The following is a 16,392-nucleotide window of genomic DNA, read 5'->3' on the forward strand; positions in this document are numbered from 1 at the left end:
TACGCAACCAATTATCTTCAAAACTGGACAGGATAAAACACAGCCAAAAGATCACAAATTAAAATGAGACTGTACATTTTTAAAATGTTAATGTGCAAAAAGTTCATTTTGTTATATAGCTAATAGACATGGACCACAAAGCTGCAGTTTCATGGGGTCTTTAGATGCATCTTTTTATTTCTAGCTCACTGGTGCAAATGTGTTTCGTCATGCTCTTTCATTTAAAATTTCTTCCGTTCTGATTTTCAGTTCTCCTTTTGTTGTGATTTTTAGACTCTGAGAAAGCATGTAACCGCATACTTGCAGAACAATAGAAGATCAGCACAGGATCTTTCTTCTCATACTTAGTTTGCTCCACTGCAGTGGACGTCACTTTCTTTCTACTTCTCACTGCAATGCTAGGAAATCACAATGGAAATTACCAGTGATCTCACCATATGATGCTATTGCAGTACTATTTTTGTATGGTACAGTACATGAGCTATTGCGATACTCTGCGATTTAAAACGTTTATTTTATTTCCCTGCAGTATCATGGCATCACTTAAAATAGCATTTTATGCGTTCCTATAAGTACTATTAATTATTTGAAATCCAAAATTAAGCCAAGTGCTTTTCTAGAATGCTAACGCTTTGAAAAAAAGACACAAAACACGATTGATCTTATCAGACCCATGGCTTAGTGTTTGCCCTGAGCTGCGGCGCTCATACAGACAACGCAAGTTTGAATCCTGATTTGCTCATTGCACCCTACTTCTGCTTGCGATCATTTTCTGCCAACACTTACTTTCTTTTTTTATCCATAAAAATGGCAAAAAACCCAGTTTCTTATAGACCTAGTACAGTAGTTAATTTGTCAATAGTGCAATAAATCCTATTCAGAAAAAGGTCAGATTGCTTTCCATTATGAATCTCTCCATAAATGCTTTCAATTATCCCTAACAAACAGATCTATGTCCTGTAGATGGTTAGTTTTACACCATTTTGTGTTTCTGCCAGGGATCTGATCAAGGTGTTGAAGTGGTACGTGGACCGCATTATTGAAGCGGACCGTCAGGAACACATCCAACAGGTGCTAAAGGTGAGAGCCCTTGCACAATCCTTCTCTACTTCAGACTACACGTCTTTTCTCGCTCTCTGCTTATCATAATGATATTTAGAGTCTGTCATTACTGTCCCCCCATCTCCTGATTTTGTGCAACCACAAATGCACTTTATATTCGTAATGTACTGAATATTCATTTTCTCAGGAATGGTTAGCTCCGGGCCGCTACGACTTCCACATCACATTAGTTCACACAGCCCATACATTCTTAAATACACTGCTTTTATGTTGCGCTCTGTGCTCAGATCTGCTGTTCTCTTGGTTTCCTAGGCGACGGAGTATATTTTTAAGTATATTATCCAGTCGCGCCGGCTGTTTGCCCTCGCCACAGGCGGACAGAGCGAGGAGGAGTTCCGCTGCTGTATGCATGAGCTTTTCATGTCCATCCGCTTCTTCCTCTCGCAGGAGAGCAAGGGCTCGCGGCCCATCACACAGACACAGGTGAGAGAGAACGCGATCTGTTTATATTGAAAAACTATTTCAACTGTATAGTTGAGCCATGGTTCGTAACATACTGTGGTGCTCATGTGGCACAATAGAAAAAAATATTATCAAAATTAAATGAGAAGCTTTCTGGACAAAAAAAAAAAGGGCGTCGGGTCTTTTTGACCCGGGAGGGAAAGATTTGCTACAAAGTGGATGATTTTGACAGACATTTCACCCTTTAAAGTTGGATCATTCATATTTCATGGAGAATGTCGTACAAAGGTGGTTTTGAATGCTCCCCCCTAAATTCAGGCAAATCATTTGAAGTCTCCCGCAAATATTTCCGACTTCCCTGAGCTGAATGCGAGAGCGTGTTCTATTGCCCGTCACTCGGGCTTTTGTTCGAGCCTTGGTGCGAGTTTGTTTTGATGTTCTGCCGTGTTCTACAAAGAGCCTCAGATGGTGGACGGCAGCCCATGCACAGCCTTTGAAAGAGAAAGACCAATACGTCCAGAGAAAGGATTGCTTTGGTATTTAATGAGAGAAAGAAACATTTTAAATGAATATAGAGGATAAGGATGAAAAGAAGATGGAAAAAGTGAGATAATGAAGGCGCAGCAAGATTATAAGTAACTCTAGGGAAGACTCTAGATAATAGGGAAGTGGGAAAAATAGACAGAACTGTGGTTTTTTCCACAGCATCAGTGATGGGACATGTATTGCACGTTTTGGTTGCAAATCCAGCTTTCAAAAAGTCAGTCTGCTTTATTTTGTCATTTCACATAGTCAGACTTTTGACTATCAGCATAAAGTCTGGCCCACTTGGCAGCTTTGACCAGTGCACTTACACAGAAATATTATTATTTAAAAGATGTGTAAAGCAACCAGTCAAAGTTTGTTTTGTTATTTGATATAACTAAAACTTATACTGCAGTGTCAGTCGCAACCGTCTGTTATTTTGCCAGATAATTTGATGGCAATGTGTGTGAGCAGAAGTTCTGCTGATTTAAAAGTATTAAGCGCTGATTATTTGACAGATGTAACTCAACAACAAAGTGTAAAATACAGTTCTGCTCATGCATGCCTAGTTTACTTGCTTGTAGCTACCTTAAATATGTCAGTATTTACTAATTTAGAATTAAAGTATTAGTATTTTTTAAAAGTTTGATATCACTAACCTTACAAAGTTAGTGATAAAATCTGGTGAGACAAATCTGGTGATAAAACTTTCTCAGATTTGCTTGACCAAACCTGGCAAGGTTTCGCTTCTGACACGGACTGTAAGTGGTAGACCAATCACAACAGACTGGGCCATTTGACCAATCAGGGCACAGTAACCTTTTGGAAAGGAGGAGTTTAGAGAGACTGAATCCTTCATCAAATAGTTTCAAATACTTTGAGAAAAGAGGGGATTTTTCAGTGTGTATTATGAGAAAATGAAAGTGTTTTTGACCTTTGATGCATGTAAACCTATTGAAGGAGACCTCTAACACAAAATTAGAAACCTTTAAAATAGCATAATAGGGACTTTAACTAGTTATAGCCCTCAGTGTGTAGTATGCATTAGGATGGTGAGAGATCCATAGGTTAAATCTAAGACTAGTATCATTTAACACTCTGGATTGTCTTAAAATGAATAGTTAATACAGCTCAATAGGGTATTATACTGCAGAATATGTCTATAGATATATATTCATCTCACACGATTCATTACCCTGTGTTGGACTGACTGCCGTTAGGAGGTTTTAATCTTCATGGAGAGCAGAACAAAGGCAGTGATAGAATGCAGGCCAGAGCTGTTCTAATCCCCCATAATCCCCCCCGTCCCTCTATAAAACTCCACACTGGCCCCTCACAGCAGGATTATGTGTTGAGGGTTGGCCCGGTTCCCTCTTCAGTCTTCAGGCCATGGTCTTCTTGTTTTTGAGATTCCTTCATAGGCCGTGGGTTAGTGGTTAACACGGTTACTGGCTGAGAAGATAGACGTGTCACAGTCAGTGTATGCAAGACAGTTGAAACAGGGCCGATATTTACAGTTTTAGTAGACATTGTAATTTAATTAGACTTTTTTTTTTTTACATACATACCTTTTTTTTTTTAGTATAGTTGACCATTTGTGTTGTAGTCGCATTATAGTTTCTGTCTAATTCTTGTACTCAAAATTATATTTTGTATTTTATTTAAATATGTTTTTCACTGGTTTTCATCATTGTAATTGTATTGCACATTATATTAGAATGTAGTTTTTTTTTTTACATTTTCACTTGCTGCTTGTAATATAGTGGCAGTTTAGTTCTCTTTATTTACATTTTCATATTAATGATTTCCCCCCATTGATTTGTATTGTTTTGCATGTTACTGTTGCTGTTAGTTTTTATTTATTCACGAACTTTTATTTTTATTTTAGTTAACTTTTTTCTCACTGGTTGGAGGTTTTCATGTAGTATGTGCATTTAAAGTTAGTTTTGTTTTTGCATATTCCGTTTATTGATTGTTTGTCACTCTTGCCTTCACAGGCAGTGTTTCTGCAGCAATTCCCGGCAGTGTACGGGGAGTTGTTGAAGCTCTTTACGGTCAGGGAAGTGGCCGCGTTTGTACGGGAGACATTGGGCAGCCTCCCCACCACCTCTCAGGCAGACTGTCCCCTAGAGGCCGTCAAGCTGCACTGCATCACGAAAACTGTGGAGAGCCAGATCTACATCAACCCTGGTAAACACGCTCACTTGAGGATGATGATGAAGATTGCTAAACCTAATCTTAGAGGCTGTTTGTTCAATGTTAATGTGTTTTTATCAGAGTCTAGATGTATTCTGCTGCCAGTGGTATTGCGTTTGCTCCAGGCTCACCTGCAGGAGCAGCGAGATCTCGTCATGTGTGCTCACATACTCACCTGCATGCTGTCTCTCCTCAAGAAGGACGACGCGGTAAGATAACACTCGCACAACTCTCGGACAGTGCTCTGAAAATGTGCCGCCAACTGTGTGGATGAGAATTAGACCCTATAATAAAGTGTTGAATATCTCACGATTCCTCAGAACGTGAACCTTGAAGATCGACTTGTCATTCAGGCAACCTAGAAGGTTTGCACATCCCTAATTCGTGTTGACTTCTGCTTTGAAGTATACCACGGGAAACTTGTCTTGTGAAAATGCTGATGCTACTCTAAATGTAGACATCCTGTCTGACCTTAAAGAAGTCAAATGGCGGGTCTCGCATGCAGAAAAAGACCAATGTGCATCAGCCACACTGGTTTCCTCCTGCACGTGTATAAACTGAAATGACAGCTGAACCTTTCATGACTGCTTCACCCTCTCTGCCGTTAGTACCCTGTCAGAAAGTGTGCATAAAATCACTGTTGACCTCTTCTAAGGGCGTACCCTTACCGATGTGCCTGTGTATGCAGGAGCCGACCGTATCCGAAGAGGTCGATCTGATCGTGGAGAGTGTTTTGGCTGTGTTACTGCGGACCATACTGGAAGTTGCTAACCGGCCCCAACCAGCAGGACCAACACTACGACCCCAAGTTCAAGACGTTACGGTAAGAAGAAACAGATACAAAGAAGGCTTTACAAAGTATAGAAGCAAGAGTGAATTTAAAAAAGTGAAACGTGCAAAAAAGCGTCAGAAAAAGACAGAAACAGGCCCCGAGGGTGAGGTAATTACAGCCCAGCAGTCACGGTGTTTTACACATCAAAGTCTCTCCACACAAGCAGCATGTGAATTCTGGCAGCATTCCTGCAAGATGTGACGTATTCCCCAGCGCCCCAAGGCTTTTGTGGATGCAAACCTTGCCGTACCTCGTTTCAACTCGTTTTGTTCACACATTTTCTCACATACTCAGATTGATTAAAGGTTTCATGATGCGAATCAATATGGGAATTAAATATTATGTGATGTCTTTTTTTTTTTACACAAGTGTTATGCAAATTAATTTATATGAGCAATGTACAACTAGACCCATATTAAATCTGCTTTTTGGGGGTTTTTGTGCTGATTGTGGGGATAATATTCTGAATGTCAGTATTATATATACAGTACAAGTTGCATTAAAGTGCCCCTATTATGCTATTTTGAAGGCTCCTAATTTTAAAGGAACCTCTTTTCTCATAATATACTTTGCAGCATCATCTCTTTTCTCACTGTGTGTGAAACGGTTTGATCAAGTCTCTCTAAAACAGTGGTCCTCAAACTCTTTGACTCCAGTTGTCAAAGGCAATATTTGAAGGGCCCCCAGTGCAAGAAGACTGGAGTAATAATACCGGAAATTCTGCTTTGCATCACAGGAACAAATATATTCAAATAGAATACAGTTATTTTAAATACAGGATTTACTGATTTTTCTGTATAAATATGTCAAGTTTTTATAGCATATGTTGAACGTGTCTTTTTTTCAGGGGGAGTTTGTCTCGTGTCTTTTGGCTCTGTTGAGGCATATGAAGGACAGACACTACCAGCAACTCCTGCAGAGGTTCACCAGTAAAGACGACCTGCGGGTGAGTCAGTTATTAACTTATTAACTTAGTCTTATTGGCATCAGTTCTTTATACTCACTAATAAACATGTGAAACATCCTCTTCTTCTTCTTCTCTCTCAGGACTTTCTCCTGCATATCTTCACTGTGTTTCGGATCCTGATAAGACCAGAGATGTTCCCCAAAGACTGGGCGGTCATGAAGCTCGTCACAAACAAGTTAGATGCTTCTTTCCTCGTCCAATTTTACATGCTGGTTTTTAGAGTCAAGGTCAAGGACCATGTCTTGAACATTTCTAATTTTTTTAGAAAGCATAAAGAAATAAAACGGTGAAGGAAATTCTTGGTCTAAATCTATTTGGGAAATAATAATTTTGCCTTAAAATATGCACACATGTACTTTAATTTGTATGCCTAATATGTCAATGTTACTTGTCTTGTCACGCCGAGTTAGGACTTGCATGAATCGCATACATTTTCAATTTAAAACATCCATATTTTAAAAAAAAGTTGTAGTTTTCATCACTGGATGTTACTGTCAGTGGTTTAACATTTCTATTGTAAAATGTTTCCCAATTTACATCTTATCTCACTCTTTCAATGTTAAACTGACGCTTCACGCTGGAATTCCCGCTCTGCTTCTGGGAACAGTAAACCACTCCTACTTTGATTTAATTGGCCATCTCAATCATTTTGACATTGACGAGCATTGTTAGACTGCTGAGTCAGACTAGACAAAAATGTAACTTTTCAACATTTTTGTTATCCTAACAATATACAGAGTTCTGTGTAATGCAGCAGAGCAGTGCAAGAATTTCAAATATTGGGGGGACAGTTTGGCCATTTCTAATTATTGGAGGGGACTTGTCCCCGTCAATGTCTGTAGTGGTTACGGCCCTTTTTAGAGTATTGAAATTGTGATCTGATGTGTGATCATGTTTGATTTGCAGCATCATCATCACCACTGTGCTCTACCTGTCAGATGCTTTAAGAAAAAACTTCCTCAGTGATAAGTTTGACTACAAGGTTTGTCCTCCGTCCGCTTCAGTTTGAATTCCTCAGTATAACATCACAGTCGATCTGTTTATTTGTGGCCTCTAAACTCTCTGTTTCCATGTAGGTGTGGGATTCATACTTCTGCCTGTCTGTTATCTTCATCAACCAGCCCTGCCTTCAGCTCGAGACCTTCTCTGCATCAAAGAGGAAGAAAATACTGGAAAAGTGAGTGTCTGCAACCCCTCTGAATATTCATACTTCTCTACTATATAGTATGCCAAAAGTCGTACATCAAATTAATAGGATAGTCTGAAAAGACTATTATGGGTTTTAATTTGTTAGTTTTAGTTTGTTTCATTTACAATTTTTATTTGCGTACTGGTTCAGAAGTGAGTTCTTCATCAAATGCAGTACATAGTCGGACAGTACATTTTTTTATTTTTTTATTTTTTATTAAAGTGTCTTGCACTTACATGCCCAGATTGATCACATGATTGATTACATGATTTCAGATCCAGTGTTTACATTCTTTAAGAAGTCGGCCTACTAATGTCTCGGTTATATTTCGAACACTAAACTGACATAGGACGGCTTATTTAAACAGCATTTTGCGCTTTGTTTGTGTTTAGGTACGGAGACATGCGTGTCATGATGGGATGTGAGATTTTCAGCATGTGGCAGAATTTAGGTAGGACATTCCCAGTTATACGAAAGCTTTACTCCTCCTCGTATGGGAGACGAAGGTTTCTTGTCTTGCAGGAGAACACAAGCTGAACTTCATCCCAGCAATGATCGGCCCGTTCCTGGAGGTGACGCTGGTGCCTCAGCCGGACCTGAGGAACGTGATGATCCCGATCTTTCACGACATGATGGACTGGGAGCAGCGGAGAAGCGGCAACTTCAAACAGGTCACCCAGCGCCCCCTTCTGGTCACTCATGGGACATGCAATTATCTGACTCCAGAGCATGTGAAATATATTTGACATCATTTTTATTTGTAATAGGTGGAGGCAAAACTTATCGACAAGCTGGACAGCCTCTTGTCAGAGGGAAAAGGAGATGAGACGTACAGAGAGCTCTTCAACAGCATGTGAGTGAGAGGACACGTGCACAAATAAACAGATTAGCAGGCGCAGTCCTTTGTGGGCTGAACTTTAGTTTTTTGAGAAAATGTTAGATTAGAGCAAAGCAATGAGACGGTAAGTATTTATGCTGGTCAGATCTCACTCATCTTTGTGATTGCGAGTGGACCAACCTGTAATTGTGTTCATGTGTGGTTTTTCTGGCTGTGTGTTTGGGTTTGTGTGCGGCCGTGAAAGTGTTTGCTTCCCCTCATCTGAATTCAAATTTATGCACATTTTTAACATTTTATAAGGTCAGATTTCATTGTAGATTATGGTAGGGGTGGTAAAATGGACATATGTGACCCTGGATCACAAAACCAGTCACATGTCGCACGGGTATATTTGTGGCAATAGCCAACAATAGAATGTATGGGTCAAAATTATCGATTTTTCTTTTATGCCAAAAATTATAGGATATTAAATAAAGATTATTTCCCATGAAGATATTTTGTAAATTCCCTACCGTAAATATATAAAACTTTTATTTTTTGTGAGTGAATGCAGCACAATCGCAAACATAAATGGACAACTTTAAAGGAGATTTTCTCAATGTTTCGGGGTTTTTTTTTGCACCCTCAGATTCCAGATTTTCAAATAGTTGTATTCAAATATTGTCCTATTATAACAAACCATACATCAATGGAAAGCTATTTATTCAGCTTACATATGATGAATAAATCTCAATTTAAAAAAATTACACATGTGACTGGTTTTGTGGTCCAGGGTCACATATAGGTTTGGTGTGTATTATTTTTGTGTGTGTGTGTGTGTTTAAAGTTGCAACTCTGCAATCTTCCATCTTTGAATAAAGCTTTCTACTAACCATACTAACTAACTGAGTCTGAGTGGCTGTTGTTGACATTAATCTATTAATATGAATTTGTTTTGTTTATGCTGCTCTGGACTAGAATTCCTCTGTTCGGTCCATATCCTAGGTAAGATGATCAGTAATCGCTGTTCTACGGGACAGCTGTGTGTCTGTGAGAGCGTGCAGGGCATGATGGGTTGTATGGTGGGCAGTTGTATGACTCGTTGTCTGCTTTGTTTGTTTTCTCTGTCAGTCTGCTGAAGAAGATCGAAAGGGAGACGTGGAGAGAGAGCGGGATATCCCTCATAGCCACGGTCACACGGCTGATGGAGCGACTGCTGGACTACAGGTGACACGGAGCAGATGCACACAGAAACACAGCAGTTGGAGACTGTAGCCGGACAAAACGAAAATGCTGTGCATTGATTTGTGGAAACGCATATCAGTGCTCGAAATATATTGACGACTTAATGCTATATTTGTGGAAAAAATGTTCGACCTAACCTAAAGTTCTTCCCACGTTTAAAATTATTACGTTTTTCATTGTCAAATCATGATTCATTTTTACCCTAGTCACTACTTATGGCATATGGATAAAAATGACACTCTTTCTGTTTTACAGAGACTGTATGAAGTTGGGAGAAGTGGATGGGAAAAAAATTGGCTGCACAGTCAGTCTTCTGGTATGTTTTTTTTATTTTTTATAATCTTTTGTGCCATTCTTTGTCACTTCATGTCAGTATTATTCACCCTGTACCTGCCGGTTTACACAAGCTGGTGGACAGTTTTGTGAATAGTGTCAGTTTGCGGCTTAGTTCAAGACTAGAGTGTTAACAAGGGAAGTGATTTAGTACTTTAATTCATCACTAAAGTCTTTTCACTGCTGAGGGCTGTATTGAGGACGACCTAGTGCTGAACAGATTTCCTGCATTCTTCTGCTCGTCTCCAAGTCTCCTTGGTTTAGCTGTAGGAATCCGTTCATAGCAACCAGAACAACACTAAAAATAAGTGCTGAAAAAAGCACTTCGTATCCACACTCCACCACTCTTTGTCTCTTTTCTGCAGAACTTCTACAAAACGGAGCTGAATAAAGAGGAAATGTACATCCGCTACATTCACAAGCTGTATGACCTGCATCTGAAAGCACAGAATTACACAGGTACTTGAGCATGACATGAACCAGATGTAGTTCAGGGCTCCAGACTGCGACCAAATAGCCTGGGAAAACCCAGACCACTTCCGGCAAATTTAGATTTGCTCTGCAAGTGGGTCTGGCAAAGAGCCCATTGAAACCCATTTCCAATCCGTCGAAATCGCGGCACCAATCAGAAACGTTGGGGCGGGCTTTACACGATGACGACAGAGCAGAGATGGTGACGCAGATTTTGTACATTACAAAGATGGATGCCGCCGTGGAACATCACAACATCACTCGTTCGAATCAGCTTTCGCGTCTGTTTCAAGCGATTTAAAATGGTCATTTTCGTTAACACAAACAGAGAATTGCTGAGAATCTCGAGATGTTTCTCCGTCGCTCTGCATACGTCATGTCATTCATCGCTCTGATTGGTTTTAGATCTATCCGACGTCCGTTGGTGACGCCCCTGTGGAAATGAATTGTCTATGGAGCTTTGCCAGACCCTAACTCAGTTACAACTGAGAGTGGTCTGGGTTTTCCCAGGCTAGCGACCAAATGGTTTAAACCAAATTTTTCCTTCCGGTGCAACTAAACCAAATTTACCCAACTGAGCTGCCTTTTCTGCTGCGTATGAGAAACATCAAATGGGAAAAGCATAACAAAACTGTGTTTGAGCCGTGCTGCGCGGATCGTTTATCAGCTCGAACCAATAATAGACAATTGTAAACCATAGATATCAGATCAAACAGCGCTGACATGAAACCAGGAGAAACATTGTGCTATGATCGACAATTCAAAGGAGGCTTTTCAGTCCACAAATCATCAACATTCACCATGAGTTTAATGTAGTAACGGTAACTGTAACCATGGGTTTGTGGTAGAAAAAGTCAAATGTTTTTACATTATTAATTTCAGGGTTCGTGCAACCTTTTAAGAGTGAAATTCAAGCACTTTTCAAGGACTTTCAAGTGCTTCACACTTTTTCTAGCACTTCAAAGCTCTAAATATTATCCAATTTAAATGTTATTTTAAATGTGATGACCAAAAACATTATTTGTTCATCTATCAAAGATTGTCCCCATTTCTAAATCTAAAAGTGTCAAGATGTTGGAAAACTAACATGAGGCAAAAAAAAAAAAAAAACTTATTTGAAAAAAGTTTTTATTATTTATTAATACATTTAATTAATAAAAATATAAATTAACACTATAACCAGTAGATGGCAGCAGAGGAGCACTTATTGACGTGTTAGCCATTTCCACTCCCTAATAGTTTTTTTATTGCATGTTTTACTTTTAATTTTTAGATATTATGTAATCCCTATAATAAAACAAATCATCAAGAAATACATTTGTGTCAAGTTTTGACACTTTTTGTACTGAAGTATGAAAAGTCAAGAAGTCTCACGAAAAACAAGAACTTAAAATTGCAAAGAATTACACAGAAAGCAAGTAAAGAGCACTCCTTTTATAATCACTGAAGTGCAGTACGATACTATAGAACAACAATGACAATAAGAGTAGAATATTAAAGTGTTGTTATTGTTACATTTTTAATCTGCATCTCAACTTCAGCTCAGTGCTTTACTGTTTATTTTTAAAGAAATAAACTTAATATTATTAGTAACTGCACTTATTAATGCAAAACAATAGTAATTTATGATCAAATTGCCTTTGTGATGAACAACTCACTCACCACCAGTGCCACTGCTCTCAAATGTTAGTGTGGAGCCCTGTAGTTTTGAGGCTACGGTTATCGGATATATTTTCATGATGTATTTATGTGTGTGCAGAGGCCTCGTATACTCTTCTGCTGTACGACGAGCTGCTGGAATGGTCCGAGAGACCCCTGCGGGAGTTTCTGAGTTACCCTATGCAGAGCGAGTGGCAGAGGAAGGAGTACCTGCATCTCACCATCATCCAGAACTTCGACCGTGGGAAGGTCTGATTTTGTTTCACGTTTCCAGGCCCATTTGGTTTCTCCTCACGTGGCTCCTCTCAGCCCACTATCAAATGATCAAGAGTGATTGTATTCCGAGTAGTTATCCTTTATGACTGAGTGGTACCTCAATCACTTAATCACTTGATGAGAATAAAAATCAGTGTGTTTGCTCTCCTCATGGCTGGAGTCATCTGTTGTACTGGTGGATTTAGAAGGCAATGGGACTGAAACGAATCCACTGAAGAAACGAAATGCCTCAGACAATACATGGATGTTTGACAGATGACATGGACAGTTTTTTTTAGACGATATATGTTGCAGTTAAAAGCATAAATGAATACAAAAGACATTGCATCATCACATTTAAAAGTATAAATATATGATACACATTTTATTTTTTTAACAAGAATAGGCTACTACTACATATTTTATGCTTAATATATACAGTATATAAAGCATAAAATATGCAGTAGTATTTTTTTTCAAAAAAAGAAAATGTTGCAATCTGGTTTTTTTTTTCAAATTTTATATCATTTAATTGATCAATGTTGGGCCAGACATTGAAGAAGAGCAGCCAGCAAATCCTTTACATTTGATCCCTCCAAATCTTTTATATTTGTATATATCCTCGGTCCTCAAAGTGTTGATGATGCTCTAGTGACTCCTACTGTTGAATTATCAAACTGCATGTGAATTAAAGTACACCTCTCTACCCCCTCAGTGTTGGGAGAATGGCATCATCCTGTGCAGAGAGTTAGCGGACCAGTACGAATCCTACTACGATTACAGAAACCTCAGCAAAATGAGGGTGAGTTACAACTCTTTATGTGATATGACAGTTCTTTGCATTTTGCCAGTTCTTAAAGTTCATATCATGGAAAGTAGTCTTGTTAACATAAGACCACCAACATTTACATATCAATTGGCAACTTTAGGTTATTTGAGAAGATCAGAGAAAATCATCCACAATTAATTTAATACATTTTTTTAGTGCAAGAAACTTCCACTTTCAATTGATTAAACGCTACAAATGTGTAGAATATGGCTCTTTTAACTGAAAATCCAGATATTTACATAATGTAATTTTTGCTAATAATATGATCTCAAATCACAGATGATGGAAGCTTCATTTTACGATAAAATAATGGACCAACAGCGGCTGGAGCCAGAGTTCTTCAGAGTGGGCTTCTACGGCAAGAAATTCCCCTTTTTTCTACGGGTATGTGTCATCCTGACATCTGCAGTATATTAGACGTCACTGTCAGTAACTCTGAAGTCCACTTGGTGTCAGTATTAACCAGAACGTGTGTTGTACAGAATAAGGAGTTTGTGTGCCGTGGTCATGACTACGAGCGTCTGGAGGCGTTCCAGCAGCGCATGCTCAATGAGTTCCCTCATGCCATCGCAATGCAACACGCCAACCAGCCTGACCAGACCATCTACCAGGCTGAAGCCCAGTGTATCCTCCAGATATCTCTTGTCTTTCCCAATCACTCACACACTAGCATGCCAAAGAGTCTTACTCCTGCAGGCTTACATTTTTTTGAAGAGTTGCATTGCATTGTATAGATATTGTCCTAATTCCTCGTTAGTCACATCCATTTTCCCTTACTAACTGATTTACTCATTTTACTATTAGCGGTATGCATGCATTTTTCACCATTATTACTATTGCACATACTTAGAGTTACGAATTTGATCTCCTAACACAAAGTATTACACTTTAAGTGTGCACAATCTGTTTCCATTCAGTAAATCTGCCAGAATCCTGATGATTTAGGCAGTTTATGCTGACATTTTGGGGTTTGAATTCTATTTAGGGTGAATTAAACTAGCATTTGGATGCAAATGTGACACCCTTACTTGTGTAAAATAGATTTCATGATGAGGATGTTAGTAAAATAAAGTAAAAGTAAAAATTCAGTGTAGTAACCACTTTTCTATACACAAAAGTGTTTTTCACTATGCTATTTTCTATAATACAGTGCCGTAACAGTGTCAGAGTAAAAGCACTGCAACAAGGTTTTTCAGAACAAGCACAAGGCCAGAGCTTGCCCACTTTAAAAACACGTCCACGTGGCTGAAAATCGATCCCCAGAACACACATCAAGCGTAGAGACGGCGGGTCACAGGAGAGCGTTTGTTCAGTTGATGAGACATGTACCTGTAGGCCAGGCGCTCAGTGAATATGTGACGTCCTCTTCAGCACAATTAGAGCAGACAGGGCCGGTCAAACTACATGAGCACAGCGTTTTGTTATCCAAGCCAGCGATTAATCATTGGCCGCCTTTGACGTCTGGCCTGTTTGATTCATATTTATGTGCTGATGAGACCTCATGTCTGTAAGGCACAAGATGTTGGATATTTAAACATTTGTGGAGGATGATTTCCTACTGTACTGTCTGCATTTGGACTGGGTGAGAAATAGGTGGTACCACAGCAAAGTCATACAGTATATCATCTCAAATCAAACATCATATATCATATCATTATAGTAATGTTATTTAAATGCGTTTGTGTTCAAACGACACGTTGCGTGTTCCTTGATCAACCTTCATGCAGATCTGCAAATCTATGCCGTCACACCAATCCCAGACAGCCAGGACGTCCTGCAGCGGGACGGCGTTCCCGACAACATCAAGAGCTTCTATAAGGTCAACCACATCTGGAGGTTTCGCTATGACCGGCCGTTTCACAAGGGCACCAAAGACAAAGAGAACGAGTTTAAGGTGAGTTCTGTCATCATTTTTATATCATTATACATCGGTATGGCTGTGGAACGCAAAAGGAGACGTTTTGAAGAATGTGCTGGTTGCTGTTTTCCATGCAGTTTTCATTAATGCTTAATAAAGCTTCGAAATAAGATACAAAACCACCATAAAGGTACCATTAAAGTCGCTCATATGACTATATTCCAATTGTTCTGAAGTCATATAAGAGCTTTGTGTGATAAACAGACCTCTAGTGAACTGCAGCGAACTGATTGTTGAATCAGAGAGTTGAACTCGAGAACCGGATCATTCTGATTCGTTCATTCATTAAAACCTGTTTTTTTTTACATCACTACATGAACTCTCGTGAATGTACCAAGGAAATCTGGGCCGCTTGCAAATAGATTCAGTGAATAATAACTTACATTTCCATCGGATTCTTGCACAAAGCTATTTTTTGACTTTTTAGTGTTTATTATTTAGTGCACAAATCGTCATATGAACCACTTTTATGGTACCGTCCATTTGAAGCTTGAACGCTCCTGTCTACGTTCATCGTAAATGCATGAGCAAAAATGACCATTACATTCAAAATGCGTGGATAGTTGAAAAAAGTCACGAGGGTGAGTAAATAATGTGCGAGTTTTTCATTCTGGGGTGCTATTCCATCTTTTTGTTCTCATCTCTTGCGTTTCACTTTTGCTCTTCTCTCTTGTGTATTCATTCCTTCACTTCTAGCGTCTGGCGGCCATTGTGTGTGTGTGTGTGTGTGTGTGTGTGTGTGAGTGTGTAGAGCTCAGGTGTTCTCTCACATGCTGCATTATTCACAGCCTCGGTCCAGAGAGGCTAATTAAAGTTTTAGGAGCTGAGAGACCCGCTCCTTCCAAATATCATTTCCCTTCCCCTCTCACTCAATATTTCCAGCCCAGACAATCACAGCCTCGCCGTGGATTCGATCCACCGCAGGGTTAGATTTCCCCCGACCTCCGGTGGTTACCGTGTTTGAAATAAACTGTTTAGCCTGCCAGATATTATATTTTCAGAGACACCGGGGGTACTCACCACCCTGGTCCACTTACCGCCCAGTAATAATGTCTGAAAATCTCATTTAGAGGTAAACTTCGGCTGAGACGCTATCCAGATGATACGATTATATTGGACTGAGGTGGTTTTGAATATCACAATCAAGCATCTGAAGTTCTTACAGAGCTTCCTCCGTTATACATGCGCCAGCTCAGGTTAATTCTCAGGCTGTGCTAGATGAGAAATGAATTTATGAATGTGAAATTTAATATGTGGAGCAGTGTGGGTTGATAAGCAGACTATGTTCCTGAGAATGATCTCTTTAAAGTGTAGATTAAATGATGTATTATACATACCGAAGGAGGAAAGTCACTCATTCCTTGGAATATGCTGTATATGGAATTTGCCTTATGGGATCTTTTGGACTTTCTCTGTCGGGTTTGAACTCTGATGTGTGTCAATGAGTGTTTGCTTTTGAATTTCAGAGCCTGTGGGTAGAAAGAACGACATTAACGATTGTTCAGAGTCTCCCAGGCATCTCCCGCTGGTTTGAAGTGGAGAGGAAGGAACTGGTAAGGAGATCTCCAATTAAACTTTTTCTTTTGTATGATTCTCACACTCACCGCTTTAGGTCAGAGATGAACTCTAGCA

General features: G+C 39.4%; 1 protein-coding gene across 1 annotated transcript in view; it reads left to right on the plus strand.

Annotated features, from left to right (window-relative positions):
- The window catches only part of dock4b (dedicator of cytokinesis 4b), an 86,316-nt gene that overhangs the window by 53,258 nt on the left and 16,666 nt on the right, over nucleotides 1–16,392 (plus strand). The window contains exons 21-41 of the mRNA XM_079624217.1: nucleotides 999–1,080; nucleotides 1,375–1,545; nucleotides 4,047–4,239; nucleotides 4,327–4,454; nucleotides 4,934–5,068; nucleotides 5,925–6,023; nucleotides 6,125–6,219; nucleotides 6,951–7,026; nucleotides 7,121–7,221; nucleotides 7,626–7,684; nucleotides 7,756–7,904; nucleotides 8,001–8,086; nucleotides 9,182–9,277; nucleotides 9,551–9,611; nucleotides 9,994–10,087; nucleotides 11,859–12,007; nucleotides 12,729–12,815; nucleotides 13,122–13,226; nucleotides 13,325–13,466; nucleotides 14,570–14,736; nucleotides 16,227–16,313. Of these exons, the coding sequence (XP_079480343.1) occupies nucleotides 999–1,080; nucleotides 1,375–1,545; nucleotides 4,047–4,239; nucleotides 4,327–4,454; nucleotides 4,934–5,068; nucleotides 5,925–6,023; nucleotides 6,125–6,219; nucleotides 6,951–7,026; nucleotides 7,121–7,221; nucleotides 7,626–7,684; nucleotides 7,756–7,904; nucleotides 8,001–8,086; nucleotides 9,182–9,277; nucleotides 9,551–9,611; nucleotides 9,994–10,087; nucleotides 11,859–12,007; nucleotides 12,729–12,815; nucleotides 13,122–13,226; nucleotides 13,325–13,466; nucleotides 14,570–14,736; nucleotides 16,227–16,313 (2,362 nt within the window). The remainder of the gene's footprint in view (nucleotides 1–998; nucleotides 1,081–1,374; nucleotides 1,546–4,046; nucleotides 4,240–4,326; nucleotides 4,455–4,933; nucleotides 5,069–5,924; nucleotides 6,024–6,124; nucleotides 6,220–6,950; nucleotides 7,027–7,120; nucleotides 7,222–7,625; nucleotides 7,685–7,755; nucleotides 7,905–8,000; nucleotides 8,087–9,181; nucleotides 9,278–9,550; nucleotides 9,612–9,993; nucleotides 10,088–11,858; nucleotides 12,008–12,728; nucleotides 12,816–13,121; nucleotides 13,227–13,324; nucleotides 13,467–14,569; nucleotides 14,737–16,226; nucleotides 16,314–16,392) is intronic.

This window comes from Phoxinus phoxinus (assembly GCF_949152265.1).
Source record: "Phoxinus phoxinus genome assembly, chromosome: 9".
Lineage (NCBI taxonomy): Eukaryota > Metazoa > Chordata > Actinopteri > Cypriniformes > Leuciscidae > Phoxinus > Phoxinus phoxinus.